The sequence below is a fragment of the Ceratotherium simum genome, chromosome 22, assembly GCF_057802395.1.
Source record: "Ceratotherium simum simum isolate JZ-2026a chromosome 22, ASM5780239v1, whole genome shotgun sequence".
Classification (NCBI taxonomy): Eukaryota; Metazoa; Chordata; class Mammalia; order Perissodactyla; family Rhinocerotidae; genus Ceratotherium; species Ceratotherium simum.
The window spans coordinates 14,643,451-14,662,869 of NC_141921.1; the positions used below are offsets into that span (position 1 = coordinate 14,643,451).

The 19,419-nt window shown below is 49.4% G+C and overlaps 1 protein-coding gene across 6 annotated transcripts in view; it reads left to right on the plus strand.

The window, feature by feature from the left end:
- ERI3 (ERI1 exoribonuclease family member 3) overlaps positions 1 to 19,419 on the plus strand; it is a 127,210-nt gene that overhangs the window by 32,252 nt on the left and 75,539 nt on the right. For 5 of the 6 annotated variants that reach the window (XM_014796439.2, XM_087446070.1, XM_087446072.1 and 2 more), the window contains exons 4-6: positions 705 to 821; positions 7,139 to 7,198; positions 11,605 to 11,696. In XM_014796439.2, the coding sequence (XP_014651925.1) occupies positions 705 to 821; positions 7,139 to 7,198; positions 11,605 to 11,696 (269 nt within the window). The remainder of the gene's footprint in view (positions 1 to 704; positions 822 to 7,138; positions 7,199 to 11,604; positions 11,697 to 19,419) is intronic. The other variant, XM_087446071.1, reaches the window with a different exon arrangement.

Here is a 19,419-nt window from a genome sequence, read left to right on the forward strand (position 1 = left end):
AATAACGGAGACAAATTAATCTTAGAGACACCAAACAAATTGTCACTCCTCCTCCTTCCCTTCCATTACGTTCCAGTGGACTGGGAAGGGCTGGCTAAGTGGTTGCGGGGTGGGGGGAGCAGGCTGTAGGGAGGGCATACTGCCTGAGAGAAAGGTGGGAGGCACTAGCTCTAATTACTCTTACTCAGTTTTCTCCTTCTCTTTAGTATCCCCTTTGCCTTTATTTATTATTTATCTTTTTTGTTGTTGTTATAAAAACTAATGAAGAAACTCGTTGGCTCTGTCTAAACACAGATATGCAAAAATCTGTGCATTGATCTGATGGCTGGTTGTCTATATGGATCCAGGCCCGTTCCAGGGCAAGGACCTGGGCAAGGGGAAGGGGGCCTACTTCTAGGGGCTCAAGTGAGCTGGCCTCTGTTAGAGACCCAGTTGGGGAAAGTGGGGTAGATTGTACTACTGTCTTCCTTCCCCTTTCCAGAGATAATGACCATGGGGTGTGTGTCCAGTCCCTAGAACCTGTGAGGATATTAACAGTGGGAGGGTTAGGATTGTAATTGAGCTGGCAACATCTCCCTCAGTCTTGGGTTTGGCCTGGCAGGAGCTAAGGAGTCCAAAACACTCCCTCAGTCTTGACTCTGAGTTATTTGAAATGGTTAGTTAAGAAAACTTATTCCTCCTTTTCTATATCTTTGCCATTCCAGGAAATCATCGAGTTCCCCATCCTGAAGCTAAATGGCCGGACCATGGAGATTGAGTCTACCTTTCACATGTATGTCCAGCCCGTAGTCCATCCACAGCTTACTCCCTTCTGTACAGAGGTAAGGGCCCTGGGGCTGGGCAGCAAGTGCTGCTGGGACAGGAGCTTTTGTATCATTGGTGCTCTATACAGGCTGCTTAGGGAAAGCCTAGGTCTTAAAAGCAGTTAAGGCAGGTGTACATTAGACCCAGCAGGTGGCTTTTTATAAAGTCTGCCACTCCACTTGGACCACTGTGGTCACTGGGGACCCAGGGAGAGCAGTGGCACAATCTGTCCCAGCTTCCCCAATATTTTCCCTTTCTTGTCATCCCTGTCCTTCCTGGTGACCAGGCACTTGTTATCCAGGAGGAGGAAGGTGCTTCTGAGGTTCAGCCTCTTTTCAGTTCCATTTTGCATAAGGCCTCTTGGCAAGGGGTGGAAGTTTCAGCTTCTTGGAAGGAGAAGTTATGTTCAGGCTTATCTTAGCTTTCTGATGATGTTTTTCAGTCCTTGAGCAAAGTGGTCCTGTGTGTGAGGCATCAGTTGAGTTTGTGGGAAGCACAGCTCTGTCACAGAGGAAAGAGAAGGGCAGTCCAAGTGGGGTACAAGGACAGCCTGGACAAGGCTGAAATGTCCTTATCCTAGGCTGGTACTGTACTCGGTCACCTCACCAGTAGGTTAGTATGGGCCCCATTTTACAGATTGTGAGACTGGGACTAACAGAGATCTTGATGCTTGCTCAAAAGAGCCATTTGCAGAGAGGAGGTACCCCTGAAGAGTTCTGGCTCTCAAGACTGTAAGGAGAAGCCTTCTGTGGCTGCTTTCCCCTGTGAAGTGTTGTGTTATGCACTCTCTGGTGGCCACAGGTTGTGGTGGAACATGGGTCAAGCATGTGTGATAGCAGAGGTGATGGGAAAACATGAGTGTTTCTGGAATCTTTTAAGAATTTGAGTCAGGAGTACATTAGAGACTTTGTGCCTTCGTTTAGAGACCTACTGTCTACATATGAGTGAAACAGGATGGAAGAAGTTCTTGAGTAATCCCAAAACAATCTTGGTGTGGAGGAAGGCTGGAGAAGGGCCTGCCTGCTCTTTGCGGGGGGGTTGGGGGGGAGGTGGCTCAGTGGCCTCTGAGGCTGACGTAGCCCAGATATGAGGTCCCAAGGGTCGCTCCTGGGCTTGGTGCCAGTGTTTGCTGCCTGACCCTCATGGGCCTTTATTGTTACACACATCCATCTGCCAAGGTGTCCTGTCTCTCAAGCCTTCTGTTGTTCCAACGAATGATGTTGAGGTTCTTGCTCCCTCTGGGGTTTACTGTTTTTTTACCCCCTTTCCTCTGGGAATTACCTATACCACCAGTGGGCACTAATCTGTCCTTTTTGCCCCTTTTGAAAAATCACCATTTTAACGATGACGAAGTCCTCTTCCTTATGGGAAGGGAAGACTTTCCTTAAACCAGCCAGTCACCTGAGCCCTCCGCTGGCCTGAAAGTGTAGTGTCCTCTCGTCCTTCTCTTCCTGTGCGCACTCTCCCTTGGGGGCTCCAGCTCCTGCTCTGCTGCCTGGCATAGACAGGCAGGCCCAAATTTTGGAAAGGTTGTGACCTATTTAGGGATGGAACAGAGCGCTGTGGGAGCTCGGCCCTGGGCAGGAGTGGATGCTGGGGAGTGTTGGGAAAAGGGATCTTTTTCAGAGCAGGGCTGCTGCTGCTGCTGCTTTTGAGGGGGGAGGGGAGGAGGGATTGTGAGACTATGATGAAAGCTATGTTTCCTTTTTTTTAGAAAGTTTCACCCGAGGACATACATGCATAATTTGGACGGTAGTAGGCATGGTGGTGTTGGGCATGAACACGCTTATTATGAAGCCTGCTCTAAAAGTGAAGATGCGACATGTGGCTGTGCTGCAGGCACTGAGTCTACCATTTTGTCTCAGGCTTCCAGAGCTCCAAACTCTCCTTGACCTGGTCCCTGCCTTTTTGTCCAGACTCACGTCTCCCTGCTTCATCTCCGCCTCACTTTCCTCACCCAAAAGTCACATGATGGTTCTTCTGCCTGTACACTGCTCCCACTCTCCTCCCCCTGGCCCCTGCTTGTCCTCCAGGACTCTGCTCAGGGTCACCTTCTCTGGGAAGCCTTCCCTGAGCCCCAGGCTGGGTTGTGTTCACCCCAACATAGCACCAATCAGATACATTATACTGTAATTATTTATCTGTCTCCCCAGTAGACTGTGAGTTCCTTGAGGACAAAAACTAGACCCAATCCATCTCTGTCCCATCATTAGGGCCTGGTACCAAGTAAACACTTAATACATGTTCCTTAAATGAATGAATATTGTCAAAGAGTTATTCAACCACACCTTGCCTCCCCCAAGAGTAACTGTACTGCTGACTTGCTCTTTTGAGTAAGTAAAGTCTTCTTTGGAAAGTCTCAGATCATCTAAATAATGCCCTGTATCCGTGCCAGATGGAACTGTAATGCAGAGAGAGGCGTGGACACAGGATGGGGGCCATTGTTCTGAGACCTCATCGAACCTGGCAGTAGCTGCCTTTGGGGGTAGATTTGGAGGTCATTCTAGCCAGAGGGAATCTCTCATTAGTAAGTGTAGGGAACAACCACACCTTCTGGTTGTGCCTAAGCAGCTCCTCTTGTAGGATTTTCTTTTGTGCACAAGAAGTTCTTAAGAACCCTAGCCTGTGTGTGTGTGTGTGTGTGTGTGTGTGCACGCACGTGTGCATGCACATACACACACGACACACATAAGCACATGCTTATGTGGGGAGAGAGGCTCAGTGCTGAGCAGCAGGAAAAGGGAGTCTGCCTGGAGTGAGTCTGTAGCCCACATATAGACACTCTCTCTGCTCTGTGTAATGAACGTGGTATTAGCCTTCTTGAGGTCCTTTCTTAGTTCCGGTTGAGAGTCTGTCTGGAGACATGGTTCTGACAGAGATAGGATGGGGTGTGTTTCATACCTTCCCAAGCTCTTTGCCTACCACCTCTAGGATCTGCTCCAACCTCTCAGATCTCTGTTTCTAGCAGCTGGGCTGCTGCACAGGCCCTGACTGTGTGCAGTCTTTTTTGTTGTTGTCATTATTGTGAAAACACTAGAAAAAAATACCCATTTTGCTAAATGCCAGTAAAGGGCTTTGTCTTGCACCTGTACTTATAATGGGTGAGATTTATTGGTCTCTTTGTCTGAGGAGAAAGACTAGGTCTGATTATCAGATGGCACACCAGAAACAAGTGCTTATGTAATCAACAAACTGTCTTGGTGTCAGAATACGATAGTGTTGGAGGTAAACGGTGAAAGGAGAAAGCACTAGCTGCTGACAAGCTGTTGGCACTGGGTGTCCTGGGCTGCTTCCTGTAGTTGCTGGTGTTTGTGATGAGGCCAGCTCGTTCCTAGACAAAGCCCGTGTGTGGGTAGGGGATCTCAGGAACCAGCCACGTTATCAGTCAGGGTCAAAAGCCCCTCGCCTAGTGGTTTCCGAGTCTGGAGAAGCGGAAGTTAATCTGTAATCCCTCAGTGAAAGGAGCCGCAGAGCACACATTAATTCTTCCTCTCACCTCCCCTGCTTTAAGAGGTTAAGGTCTCTGAGCTCTGTTTAGCCTGTGAGCCCTGCTTCTCAGCTTAATAATACTTGGCTTTGCTCTAGTACCTTTCATTGTGAGGATGTGAAAGCATTTTACAAACATATGTTAACCCAAGTGGGAATGGGCTTAAACTGCAGCATGAAGGATTTAAGTTATGCCTAAGGTAGCACTTCCCACTATTTATTTTATTAAATTGTCTCTCTCCCTCACAGCTTCTGGTATCAGTCTTACAGGTATCTTACAGGTCGTCAGTATCAGGTACAGGAACTAACTTTCTTAATTTCACCTCCTCTTCACTCAGTGCCTTGGCAGAGCTGATAAGAAGTGGTCCATCCTTGGAGGGATTAATACAGGAGAGTGAGGTCTCCTCCTGGAAGGATGCCTCTAGATGAATCAATAGCTCAAGCCCCTGTGACTCTGGATGTTGAGTTCAGGTCCTTTAGGAACTCAGCTGTAAGCTGTGTCTTGCTGGACCACAGATGGTCTGAGAAGCATGGAGAGAAAGAACTGAGCTCAGTAGGCTCCTCCTCCCAGGCTGATGATCCTAGGTTTGCTGACTACTGGAGCGGAGTGTGAAAAAGCCCCAGGATCCTGGAGCCCAGGAGGAAAGAGGCAGACCTAGTCTGTAATGAGAAATCTTGCAGAGCAACGCTCCTGTTTTCTTTTTTGGTGTACTGATTTTCTCTCCCCACATCTGTGATTTTCCTGGGGCCCAGAGCAGGTACTGGCGGGGTATACAGATGCTGACCTTGGTCCCGTCTCCAAGGAGGGAGGGTTCTTGGCAAGGGTGCCATTGGTGTGTGTGAGTGAGACTTTCTGGAAGCCCTTTGGTGTTCAGCTTATCTGGGTGACCCTTGGTGGGAGCCAAGCAAAGGAGTAGACCTAACCTTGCCCCAGGAAACTCAGAGCAGACACAAGACTGGCACGCAGACCCTGGAGCTTTCCAAGAAGTAAGAGTGGCTGTGGGTTTTCCAGGATAGTCCTGACCCTAAGCCCCAGCCCCAGCATAATGGTGTGGCTTGGCCCTGGAAGAACTAAGCAAGAGAGAAGCCAGGCCAGAAAGGGCAGTGCTGGGTGCATAAACGGTGGTCAGTCATCTGGATGTTGGACCTGGAGTTGGCAGCAGGCCTACCCTGGACTCTGGTCCCTACGTGCCTGAGACAAAACACAGGGCAACTGCCCATTCGGTGTGTGGCTCTAGAAGGTGTACAGGCTCTGGGTGCTAGCTGGGCTGGGCGTAGGAGGGGGCTGCCAAGAAGAACATGGATTCCATGAGGGGAGGGTTTTCATGTTTTTCTTCACTGCTGGATCCCTAGTTCCTAGAACAGGGCCCATGAATGGTTGCTGACTAAATAAAAGGAGGAGTGTTAGCACTCCAAGATTAAAGCTGCTGACCTGGGCTCTTCCCCATCCCCACGCCCCCTGCCCTCAGTGGACCATCTTTTCCTTTCTTTGGCTCAGGCCCTCCCTCTGCTGGGCAGTTATTTGGTCTCCCAAGCAAGGAAAGGGTGTGGAGGTGCCAGCTGGGTGGGCATGCTGTGGGTTAAAGCCTTGCAAAACAACAGTGTAGTTAATCTTTCTAATTTATTTTCCTTTTAGACCATGGGAAGTCTGTAGGCAGCAGCTGTTACCCAATTAAAATACAGATTAATATAAAAACAGTTTCTGGAATATAAAATAGAGTGGCTGTGTCCTTACACTTCCTTAAAATACCACCTAATAATGACTTGATGAACTACAGAAACCCACCTAGAGGAGCTCAGCGTTCTTAAAATGAAAATTTCTTCCCTAAAAGGTGTGTATTACCATTCCTTGTAAGTCGCTATGAGAAAATAACCTTCCCTCTTAGAGCCAGCGGTTTCTGTGAGTTGGGTATTTGGTATTCATTAAAGGTAATTATAGTTTAATTGGAGTTTAATCCCCACCCCCAACACTTAAAAAAAAAAGAAGGAAAGAAGTTTCTGAGCAAGCCTGAGATGCTCCTCTCTCTGGGAGCAGCCAGGGGCATGTTGGGTGGGGTGGTTTCCAGCTGGGTCCAGGTCTATGGATGGGGGCCTCCTGCCTCAGATCCTTGAGGCAGTCTGTCTGGTCTGTGCTTGAGGGATATTTTCACTTCAAAACAAAGCCAAGCAAAGCAGCAAGCTTGTTTAATTAAAGTACGCCTGACCTGTGGGGAGCATAGGCCTGTGAGTCAGAAATTCTCTAGACCAGGTTTGTGTATTAGGCCTTTTTGTCTGAGTTTCCCCATCAGTTAAAGGTGCCTGTTTCCTGCTTGGCTTGTTGGTATTGAGGGCCCAGGTGTGCAGCGTGGATTCCTGTGGGGCCCCCGCAGCCCTTTACTGATGTTGGAGAGGAAATGCTGGACATTGAGGCCCAGAGAAGGGGTGGATTTGAAACCAAGTGTGCCTGTCTAGTATGAGCATTCCCCAAGTTCTACAGGAATTTCTGTGAAGCTTGGAGGTGAATTTACTTTAGACTGTAACTTGTGGGGAGTTATTGAGTCTACTGAATACAAAAGACACATAAAATCTTTTCTTTTTTTTTTTGCAAAGTGAACGCTGAAACAGGTATGAGAAACACCCATGGTTAGCGTGTATGTGTGTCCCCATCTCGGGGCAGGAGGTTGTGGGGGAGGTTCACACTGTGTCCTGGGACTTGATTCCCAAGGCTTCTGTCAGGTTCTGAGCCTAGAGCAGTGCAGGTCAGCATCTTTTACATGGAAGGAGAAAAACAGAAAGGAAAGGATCCAGGCCAGCTTTGAGTCCCTGCGCCCTGGTTGTCCACCCATCTGCAATTTCTCTTTCCTTTCAGCTCACTGGGATTATTCAAGCCATGGTGGATGGTCAGCCAAGCCTACAGCAAGTGCTGGAGGTAGGTTGAGTGACCTTTAATTCCTGACCTCTGACCCCTTCCTGCTCTCTGTCTCTCCCTCCCCTCCTGAGAAGGTAGCCGTGTAATTTGACTATGATTATGGCTTGATTAGAATAACATTTGCTGTCACATCAGTGACATGCTGTTGAGAGTATTGAACCATTGATCTGTCATCTCCAGCTGTTCCCGTCAGGGTTACTGACAAGATGTCCGAGTGCTGCCAGGAGTCAGGTGGAGGGCCCCCAGCCCTCCTGGCCCATGGCCCTGTGCTGCTGGCTCAGGGCAGCCTGCAGTGGGCGGGTGAGGGAGTAGGGAGCTGAGCCTGTGGCGCTGCGGGACTGGCCCTGGGGACTGGAGGTGTTTTTGTTTAGCTTCAGTGTTGGCTTCTTGTGGCGTGTGAGCACTTCATTAACTCCCCCAGAACTCCCCATCGATGGCTTTTGTTTGCTGTCAGCTCCTTCAGGAGGTGCGGCTGCGCCTGCCTGCCCCACCACAGCTTGCTGCTGGATGCATTGTGCCTGTCAGGGGTGCAGAGGCTGCACTGGGTAATGATTCCTAATCAGAATAATTACAACAATTGCCTCTGTGAGGGAAATCAAATTAAAGGCTTTAGAACCCTTGGCAGAGACCACACTTCTAGGATGTTCTCCTCGGGGGAGCTGGAAAAGGTTAAGATGCTGCTTCTTGTGCTCCTGCTTGAGGGAATAAAGAAGGGCAGTGCTTGGCCTCAGCTTGTCTCCCAGCCCCCTCTGGGTGGGCGGGGGGATGGTTTCAGAGAGGGAGAAGGTCCCCCTCCCACTTCCTTCTCTCTAGGAGGAGGGGAGAAGAGAAAAATCCTGTGGATCTCCTGAGGTGCTTTATTTATTTTTAAGACCAATGAACCCAAAGCCCAGCTCCATCAAAGCACAGGAGAAAGCAGATGGGGTGGGGAGGGAAGGGCACATATGCATTGGAGGCAGTCAACCTAAAGGAAGTAGGGCGGTGGCAGGGAGAGGGAGGAAGAGCTCTTTATTTAGCCAGGAGGGCCTGTCCCAGCGGGGAGAGAAATGCAGACTGAAGTTGCTGGGGCCTCCTCAGGATAGAGCCAGGGCCAGAGGGCAGGTTTAGGCTCACCCTGCTGCAGAGTGTGCTCCCTGTCCCCAGGAGTGTACGAGCCCAGGCTCTATGCCTGGCCAGGCTCTGACCATGTTGGGTCGGGGTTGGGGTGCCTGCAGTAGACTGGGAGAAGATAAGATGAGGGCTGAAGTGTCTCCCAGCCCCACTGACCCTCTTTTTTTGAGGGGAGATTCACTCCTATGACAGGGGGCTCCTCAGCCTGGACTGCTCCCTATAGGACCAGACTCAAGGAGAAAGAGGAGATCCAGCCTTCCCTGTGTCCCAGCCAGCATCCCTAGCCAGGGCCTGGCCCCTGAGGGAGGCCAGAGGACAGGCAGCTTTTCCCTCGAATGTCTCCGGCTGGGATCCTAAGAGGAAAACACTGCTCTGGGCCAGCACAAAACCAAGGCTGTGAGGTTATGGATTTTTTGGTCAGTGGTGCCAATTGAGGAGGAGATATGGTCTTCAGGAGACTTCTTCCTGCTGACCCCAGGCCAGCCCTGGAGCAGGATGCTCAGAGGATTCTGAGTCTCACCCAGGAAGCTGCTTTCTGCTACTTCAGCATACTTTGTGGCTGAAGAGGAAAGATTCCTGGAATTGGCCTGAATAGGGAGTCTCTGGCAGGACAAGGAGACCAGACTGGGCTCTGCTTTGTCCATTAGCCCGGAGTTGGTTATAGAGCTAAAGAGCTAACTTCTTATCCTAACCAAGGTCCTGAGCAGGCAGCTGGCTAGATACCTGCCTGTCTCACTTGTTCTACGTAGGGCTTAGGCTGGGCTCCTCTAGACCTTCAGTAGCTGGGAGAGCTGGCCCATCTGATTGGGGGTTGTCTTGGTAGTTCCTCCAACTCTTCATCCGTTCAAGCAGAGAAGGGAAGGAAAAAGACAGGCCTGACTCCAAATGTAGAATCACTTCCTGGACAGGCCTGTGATAGAAGATGCTCACTAAATATCTGCTGCATGAGTGAATGGCCTGGGCCCTGAGCTTCCAAGGACCTCAGTGAGTATTGGGTGCTTCTTATGATGAAGGCCTGGCCTTGCTGGGCGTTGGCTCCTGACAGTCCTGTCCTGTCCTGCTCTCTTTTCCAGGACCACTGTGCAGGAGTTGGGGTGTTGGGGAGCCCCCCCTAGCAGGTGGGGCACTTACCTTGGGGATTTAAGGCCAGTGAGCCAGAGTGTTAACTGACTTAGGGAGCTCCAAGTTGGCCTTACCTCTTTTCTTATGCAAAGTCTGCCTTTTTTTCTGTAGGTGACCCTGGGGAAAGGATGTGCACGCATGTGTGTGGTTGTGTGTCTGTGTGTGTCCATGCAAGGGGTTGGGCCAGAGTGGCTGGGGAGACAAACCATTCAGCAATGGAAGGTCCAGAATTTAGCTGCTGGGGAGACCCTTGGGCTAAGGAGGATTCTCTGGTGTGTGGACGGTGAAGAGGGTCTGCATCGTCTGGCACTGGGGAGCAGCTCTGACGTTCCAGCAGGTAGGACTGCTGTAGCCTTGGAACTAGATAGGATCCTTGGCCCTGCTCAAGGACTGCTCCAATGTGGGCCAGGCCTCCAGAATCTCTGAGGTGTCCAGGGAGCTAGCCTACACCTGCTAGAAATAATCTTACTTTAACATTTCCATGGGCTCTCTGTTACCTGCTGGGCACATAAGGCCCTTCACAGTCTGGCCTAACCTAGTTCCCCAGCCTCCATTCCTGTCCCTCCTTTCTACACACTATGGCCTTCGGTCACGTTACTCCCTGCTCATATTTCAGTCAATCAGCAAATATCTGTTGAGATAAGACACTGGGCTCGGTTAGGGATTAAGACAGTGAATAGGACAGAGAAGAGTCCTTGCCTTCATGGTGCTTAGTCTGGTGGGGAAGGCAGACATTAAATGGACAACTGCTTCTCAAATACAAAATGATCATCCCTGTGCCTTTGCCTCTGCCTGGAGTATCCTTTTCTGGGCTCCACCCTGTCAAGCAAACCCAACCACCAAGCCCCTAGTTCAATTATCTTCTTTATGAAGCCTTTCTGACTCCTTTCCCTGTAAAAGGTAGAGCTAGCCACTTCTTCCTCTTGGTCGTATAGCATTCTGGTCACTTCTCCATTACTGCATCTATTATATTGTATCATGATGATCTGCCTTTCTCCCCTTCTCAGCCTACTGTCTATTTTGTGGTAGATACTTAATGCATTATCACATGTAATTCTCAAAACAACCCTATAAGGTTAGTCATCCTACCTCGTTTTATCGATGAAGGAGACTGAAGTTCACAGGGGTTAAATGACTTTTAAATGACTTCCCATCAGTGACACAACCAGGATATATGGAAGAGCCAAGGTGAGAACCCAGATGTATCTGACTTTCAATCCTGCGTGTCTAACTACTATGCGATCTCGCCTTTAAAAATAATCCTCCTATGTGAGTGGAGCAGTGGTGTGATCTGCTGCACTCCTGCCCCATGCCTGGGATCATCTGAAAAACAGGCAATGCTTCATGAATTCTTTATGGTAATTCTCTCGTTATATACTGATTTTAGTATTCGTACTTCAGTGTGAGTACAAATAATAAAACCAACCAAAGGGATGAAGGGAAAGGAAGACTTAAAGTGTTTAGGAGCAGTTTGTTTCCCTGCCTAGGAGTTGAGCTCAGCTTTCAAAAGAGTCTGCTGAGTTTGAATCCTCAGCCAGGAGAGGAGAATTACCAAGTCTGAGGCCATTTGATGAGCTTTTCGCCACTGGAGTAGGCAGTGCTATCCCAGGCATCACAATGGGGCTCCAGCCCAGCAAAGGGGCCTCTTTTGCAAGACTCATGGTGAAAAGTAACTTCACCTGCATTGGGGGAATACTCAAATTTGTAAGTTTAGTTAATAAACATTTGGTGGGAAGGTGAAATGAATAATCGAATGAATGAACCTGTGGATTGGAGTCCCTGCTTAGGGCCTCCTTCCAGCCTGTTCTCATGGCCCAGGACAGCCTGTCTGCGCTAGGCTGTGCCTTTGTTTGAGGACCAAAGGCATTTGGACTGACCTACTGGATCTGTCCTTATCTTGTCTGAGGCGGGCTGCCAGGCAACAGAGGAGTGGATGGCGCCCTCCCCCCAACACTTGGGCTTGTGCGACCTGCCTGCGGGGATGGTCCTGCAGGTGCCTCCATAGTTCTGAGCCAAGACTGAGAGCCCAGAGTGGAGCCAGGGCTGGATAAGATTACAATTTTCTCCTGCTCTGATTACAAGCAGCTTATCTGCGTTTCGCTGTTGTGACTCTTCACAGACTCAGGGGAAAAAAAAAAGGAAAATCTCATCTGTTCTTGTTGTGTACTTTCCAGAGGGTCGATGAGTGGATGGCGAAGGAAGGTCTCTTAGATCCAAACGTCAAGTCAATTTTTGTCACCTGTGGAGACTGGGACTTAAAAGTCATGTGAGTATGAGAAGGGCTACTTTGCTGGAAGGGCTTGGCATCTGTGGGACCAGGGCTTGCCTTTCATAGGCTGAAATGTCCAAGCCTGTAGGGCAGCTGGCTCAGGGGTCCCTGGATCTGTGGGGCTGCCAGGGCAAGGAGAGCGCTGAGAGCCTTGCCTTCTGCCTCTGGAGCAGGGAGTGGACAGGTCAAGGACCCTACCGGGACTGCTGTTATTGAGGCCTTCCTGCCTTTGCCAGGTCTCACCGCTCAGGATGGCCCTTCCAGCTGTGGGGCTACATGTTATTGCCCTGAAAGGAAGGAGTTAAAAGAGGGTCTTTAATTGTTTTTTAAACCAAATATGTAGTGTCTACTATTCTAAGTGCTTTAGAAATAATAACTCATTTAATAACCCTAGGTACTCTTATTAGTCCTGTTTTATAGATGAGGACATTAAGGCACAGAAAGGTTAAGTAACTTGCCCAAGAACACGCAGAGCCAGGATTCAAACCCAGGCAACCTGGCTCCAGGGCCTTGCTCTTAACTATTACTGTGCTGCCCTCCTCTCTGGGATACAAGGCCCTGTTGATCCATCTGAGCACCCAGTGTTGGGATGAGAGAGGGCTGCTTCTAGGAAACTGCCCAAGTCACCAGCCTCCTCTTTCCTCCTTTGTCCCCACTGCTTTTTCTCCTTTGTCTCCTGATCCTGCCCCAGTTATGAAAGACAGAACTGGTTCCTTTGCTGGGTTGACACTTCTGCCTCTTGTCTATCCTCATGGATACATGGCTGCAGACAGCCCCCAGGGAACTAAAGGAGGTTGGAGGTGGTGGGGGCACTGTTTGCAGAGGGCTGATAGAATCGATACTTCTGTGTTCTTTGTGACTGAAGGTGGCAGCAAGCATCCCGTGTGTGTGTGTGTGTGTGTGTGTGTGTGTGTGTGTGTCTGTGTGGACTTTTGAGCATAGGGTGGGGTGTTGGTGGGGAGTGTGGAGTAGTGGCTCAGGAGTGACATTTCCTACCAAATCAGGCATTATCTCCTCACCAAAGTCCTTTTTATGCCTCTTAGATACTGAGCATTGAGGTGAAGTTATGCACCCAGGTGGGTGTCACCAACTCTCTAGGTGAGACAGGAGGAAGAACAAACCCAGATCACATAAACTCCCACACACCTCATCTCCCACATGTGTACCTAAGGGTCATGTACACACACTGTATACCTCCAGGCTTGCACACACAGCTCCCAGAGCTTCAGAGGATCTCTGTGCTCCCAGATGATGCTCATTTGTCAGGGAGTTGATAGAGGCTGGGCCTGGAAGCAGATGTGAATCAGAGGAGGGTTCCACGGAGAAGGTGAGGAGGAGGAAGTCTGGTGCTCTCTCTTGTTTATGGCATCCTGGGCAGCTTTGAGCACTTGAAGAGGGGAAGGGACTGCGTGGAGCTCTGCAGCACAGGAGAAGCTATTCAGGGCGGGACAGGGTTCAGGCTGGTACACACAGTTCTGGGGCTTATGTAGCCCCATCGAGAGGCCCAGTTCCTCCAAGTAGCCTCCCAGGACTCCCACTCTTCCAGTGGTTTTCTCTCTTTGGCATGTTCATGTCCCAACCACCCACATTTCAGAATCTTCTGCGTTAACTGTGAATGGCATGTAACATATAGGTGTATATGAAAACTTTCCTGTGAGGTTGGGGACTTTATGGCTGGGCCTCCTAAGCTTAGAGTTGGTTTCTTTATGAGAAGGAAAGGGAATTTGAGAGAGTGTCGTCTTCTTTGGGTCTGGCCTATTCTGACCTGCAGCACCAATTCAGCCTTTGACATGGTGCGCCCTGGAAAGATTTTGGTCACTCGGGAGGCTGCTTTGCATCTTCATGGGAAATGATGTAATCAAGAAGGGGGATCGGGATGTGGAATCCAAGCATATGTGAAAGGAAACCAAATTTTAATGAGCACATAGCTTATTTCATTCAGTCCTCCTAACTACCTTCTCTGGTAGGAGGTGATATCTCCCTTTTCTAGATGAAAAAACAAAACAAAATTAAAAACTGCGGCTCAAATTGGTAGAGACTCATAGCTAGACAGAATTGAATTCTAAGACCATGTAGCTTCCGAAAGAGATGATGCGGGCAGACTTTGGGGCTGATTTGGGTTTGGATTGGGAAGGCCAGTAAAGCTCTGAAAAAGAGTGTGCAGGGAGGAAGCAGATGCCAGGTGGCAGGGGTTGGGGGAGGAGAGCTCTGTGGCTGCCTTTTAGAAGCAGGACTCCGCAACTGCTGGGAAGGCTCTTAATTAAATGTGTAACAAAATAAAAACAGCCAGAGAGGAAACCTAAGTAGTGCTGCGTGACAGTGCACAGCTTATCAGTGTTCGTAGAACCTCTTGTCAGATGGCTCTCATCAGAGCCATCACCTTTTTATGCACCTGGTAAAGGCTGCTGATGAGCCTGACAAGGTTGCTGTTAAATTGACACCCACAACTTGTTAGTATGTGGCTTACCTCTTATTTTGACATCCATTTTCAGATTTAACTAAGTCTAAAGGATTCAGCAAATATTTTCATTTCGCACTCTAGTTTCCCAGAGCCATGGCTCCTTCTCATTGCTGTCCTTCCCTTTTCTGCCAGCTCCCTACTCCCCCCAACCAGCTTCACATCACTTTTGTGGGAAAGGTCCTGATTAGTGAGGCACTGAGAAATGGGAACTGAAGTGGCAGCAGAAATCCCACTGGAGAAAAGAAATCTGCTCCCATCCTGAGAAAACCATTTTGTGTCCATCTTTTGTCAAAGCTGGATGAGTTGATACTCTAGGTTTACATGGGCTTTGATGCTATAGTCACAGATCCTGCTAAGGTGGGTTTTAATTTACTGGGTGCGGATTTAATTTTCCTTCTAAACTTGTTTAAGAAATGACACTTGTTGTGGTTTTGGTCCTTGGTCAGCTTGCCTTCGCTGCCTGAACTACCTTTCCTTTGCCTTACCTGGTGTTTCTTGAAGCACCTCGTGGGGTTTGGTGTTCTTGCACCAACTTTCCCTCTTCTCTGCTTACTCAGGCAGGGAATGTCTCTGTAAAGGGGCTCCATCTTTGGTATGGTGGGAAGGTAGGGCTGGTACAGAGTGAGCAGTGACACCTGCACAGGTGCCACCCTTGAAGAACTCAGATTTTAGCCTGTAGCTTGAAGATCTGCACGGCACCGAGTGGCTGATAAGCTAGACCAGAGGCTTTCCCAGTGGCCTGTGGGTCTGAGAAAAGGAGCAGATCAGGAAGAGGGAAAGACTAGGAGTAGGGGTGGGGGTGGGGGTACGGAAGAGTGACATGAGGGAGGACCTGGCCTTCGGTGCAGTCTGGGAAGAGGCCCTTTGGAGAGGGTCAGGATAATCAGACACTGCTCTGGTGGAGCCAGGTCCAGGGTCTGCTCGGAGTCTGTTGAGAGAACCTTCATCTAGGCTCAGCCTCAGCTTTGGAAGGGGTTTTCCTCCCATTGGAGGTTGAATGTGTGAATGCTGGGCTGGCATCTCGCTTGAGGGTTTTTCCTGTTTTCCTCATGCGGTGCGCACACCCACACCTCTGTTGATGTCGTGCAGATGTGGACCTAGAGCACTTCAGATTTTAGAAAGTCTGGAGATCAAAAGATTCTTGCTCAGATTACCCTACTCACTGTTTGATTTGGGGGCATGCACTCAACAGGGGCTACTGAGGGTATCCTCATGGCTGCAGTCAAGTGGCCAAGACTGTTGAAGAGCAGAGGCTGCTGTGACCTGGAGTGAAGTCCTAGCGTGCTGGACCACACATCTGGGAGAGCGCTGTCGGGTAGTGACTATCCTGTAGGGGGTGTGGACAATGGCTGGAAGGGAGGGCCAGTGACACGCTTGTCAGGGATCAGTCTGGGGCCTCTTGGCATCACTCACCAGAGTTGACCACTTCATCTTTCTTGAAACACGTTTCATCTTTATTTTTCTTATGTTTCCTGTTTCTCTGGCCTTTCCTTCACAGTCTCTTTTGCAGATGCTTCTTTCCTTACTTTTTTCTTAAATTTGGTGTTTCTTAAATATTAGTGTTTCTTTGATCTCTGTCCTAGTTGTTTTTTCTTTTTATTCTGCACACTTACACTTGCCAGAGTGATCTCATATTTTGCCAAAGCTTCAACTGTCCTCTGTATGCTGATGTCTTCTAACCTCTTTTTCCAATGAGAAATGGGAACTGATGTGGCGGCAGAGATCCCACTGGAGAAAAGAAATCTGCTCCATGTGCCATCTGAACTCCAGGCCTTCATGTCCAGCTCCCTATTCTATATCTGCACCTGGATGTCCACAGACCCATTAAAGCTCAGGTATTGTCTTTCTCCCAACACCTCGTCCTCCAACATTCCTTCAAATAATGACTGGTACCATCTGCAGTCATGTGCTGCATAATGATGTTTTGGTCAATGACGGACTCCATATATGACGGTGGTCCCATAAGATTAGTACCCTGGAGCCTAGGTATATAGTAGGCTGTACCATCTAGGTTTGTGTAAGTACACTCTATGATGTTCGCACAATGACGAAATCGCCTAACGATGCATTTCTCAGAATGTATCCCCATCATTAAGCAGCACATGACTATACTCAGTAGTTCTGTCAGAAACGTGAGTATCGTCCTTGATTCCTTTCTTTAGCCACAACCAGTTAATTGCCAAATCCTGTTGATTCTTCCTCCCAGAGGTTTCTCAGAGTCATTGCCTTCTTTCCATCCCCGCTACCACTGCCCTAGTTAAGGTCACCACATTCTTCTTGGATTACTACAAAAGTCTTCTAACTAGTCTCTTTGACTCCAGTCTTGCTTCTTCTAGTCTATTCTCCTAATTGTAGCAGATTATGTCACATCCCCGATTAACACCCTTCAAGGCCCCTTGCCCTCAAGGCAAAGTCACACTGGTTATTGAGGCTTTCAAGACTCCTGCTTACTTCTCTAGCCTCATCTCTCATTACTCTCTATGCATTCCCCCCACCCCCCCAGCCAGATGGTGTAGCTAGCCGATTCCTAAGGATTCCTCTTAACGTCTTTCTCTAGGTGCCTTCCTATGTGTTCCTGGAGCACATGCACTTATTCATACAAGAAATAGTATTGTAGCTGCCTCTGCTTGTCTATCTCTTTCACTAGATTGTGAGCACCATTGTAACCCTCGGACAATGCTTGACATGTAGTAGTTCAATAAATATTTGTTGAATAAATGACAACTAAGTACTGGAGTGGGCCTGTGGAATCCCTGCTCAGGAGGAATGACAGGATTGATAGTGATAGATTCAGGGAGAATGGAAAAGAATAAGAAATCTTGGGCCTTCCTGCACCAGCCTGAGTGTGAGAGGTTAGAGAACTATGCTGCTAATGTCAGGAAGCTCCTGGATTTTCTCACCGCCAGCCCTGTGTGTTGGGCCTTCCGTGGTGGGTCCTGAGTGAGATGACCCACAGGCCTGGGCCATAGAAGAGGAGTTTGGTCCTATGAGCCACGTGAAGGGCTTTCCCTGAGAGATTTATACCTCTAGGACTGAGGGCTGGGACTGCTGCAGAAAAGTTTACATCAGATAATAAAGATAGCCAGCATTTATTGAGCATGTGTTACATACCAGGAGTCCTGCTGTGCTATTTCTACATTATCTCATTTAATTCTTACCACAATCCTATGAAATAAGTTCTTTTTATAACCTTTTTTTTTTTTTTTTAAATGAGTGAGGAAACTGGGGCCCAGAGAGGTAAGTTGCCAGGGGCACACAACCAGTTAGTGGCAGGGCAGGGATTTGAACCTAGGCATTCCGACTCTAGAACCCATGTGTTTAACCACTGTGCCGTCTGGCCATCTTCTTCTGTCCTTGGTGGCCCATGGCTTTGTGATATGGTGGCAGTGCCCTTCCTTCTCTCCTTTGTTTGCACTGAGCAGCAGAGCCTCAGGACACCCTAGGCTGCTGGTACCTGGGCTAGGGTTGGTGGAGGTCTGGACTCTTATTATGTTTGTATTGATATGGGGGCGTGGTTGGCTGGGAGATGTGGTTGGGGGAGGTTTTGGGGCTGTCTGAGAGCTTCCTTGCTGAGCTACAAACGAACGAATCCTCAGATCCACTATCACTTTAGACCCCTCTATCCTATAGGATGTTTGGAAGCCCATGGAGCATCTCATCGTGTCACTAAGCTCATGAGAGCCTTGCCCTTTGCCCAGTGCTGTACTGGTTGGTCTCAGCACTGAGCTGCATCACTTTTGATTAGCAGCCTGGTGGGAGAAAGGGCTGGAGTAAGAACTCCCTGGCAGTCCTGACTTGTCTCATTTCCCGATACTTTTATCTGTCACTGCAAGTGCTTGGGCTCCCCTCCTGAACTAATTAAGTTTGCATGTGTTTAGACACATTGCCAAATAGGGCTTAGCAAAGCGGAACTGAGCTACATCTCTTTCTGAGTAGGGAAAGAAGAGTATATGAACGCTCCTCCACGAGGGCCAGAGAGAAACATGGATGACATGGAGTGGGTGTGTGTATAGACGAGAGGCATTCTTCCCTGGCCCTCCTAGGGACACAGCAGGCCTGCAAAACAACCTTCTGTTTAGCTGGCAGGGGTAGGAGAGGGCCCACCCTCCAGCTCTCTTAGTGAACTGGGCATTCTAAGGGTGGATAGAGGGCAGGCTCTCATGTATAATTTTTCTCCAAAGTACAAGTAAAACTGAATGTCAAGTTTAGTGGGGTTTACAGGGCCATGTGCTGTTTGCTGCCAGCCTGAACCTATCCAGCTCCTAGGTCTAAAACCACGTGTGGCTAGCAGAGTGCAGGGTCTGTGAGAAGTACATTGGAAACGTGAACGACCAAAGGCCCACGTTTTCCTTTTTGCTAGAAGACCCCGGCTCCCCCTGCCCAGTCTCATGATCCCTGTGAGGTGGCACCAGGGGGAGGTGGTGGGGAGGAGAGTGGTATTGCCCGGAATCTCCCCACCCCGAGGTGAGGTCCAGTCTAATGGGCCACCATATTGAGGTGATGGCTGACAGCAAGTTTTCATGTCAGACCGATGCCTGCCTTTTTCCTAGTGCTGGGTGGCCTGAGGTCTGACACGCCCTGTGGAAGATCATACTTGGGTCCTGCCTAGACAGCAGATATGGGGCACTACCATGTTGTGGACTCCTTCTCTGAGGTAAGGAGTGAGGGTGTTTCCTGAAAGCAAGTGAGCCAGCTGACAGCCATGGTCAGTGCCTCACTCTTGTAGCTGTGAGGCCAATGGGTCAGCTTCCTGGCTACAAAGAGGCTCTTGATGGGCAAGATGGGCTCAGAGTCAGGTAGGTTCCCGGTGCACACCAAGTGTGTGTATAGGGTGGGGAAGGGGTTCTGGAGGTTGTATAGGAATTCTGGGCCTCAAGCTGCAGCCTAAGCCCAGAAAGAATGAGAACCAGACCTTCTGCCCTCCCTTCAGCTTCCCTTGAGCCCTCTCGTCAGCAGAGGTGCATTGGGTTAGCCTGAAGAAGGCAGCTTGAGTTGATGGGGTCATGTTTCAGCTGCAGCTAATCCAAGTCACTCAATATAAATCTCTCCCTGCTGCCTCTCTCCTCCCTCCCATCCCCAGCCCACAGACAGGGAAATGAATCCTGGCCCTCGCCCTGAATACATCATGGCAGGCCTGCCTCTAATGAGAGAGGGCCATTTCTTGTGGGGTGAAGCTCCCTGCAGAGCCTGGGATGCCATTAATTAAAGAAGAGCCACCTGAAACCAGTCGTGCAGTGCAGCCTGCCACGCTCAGATGGA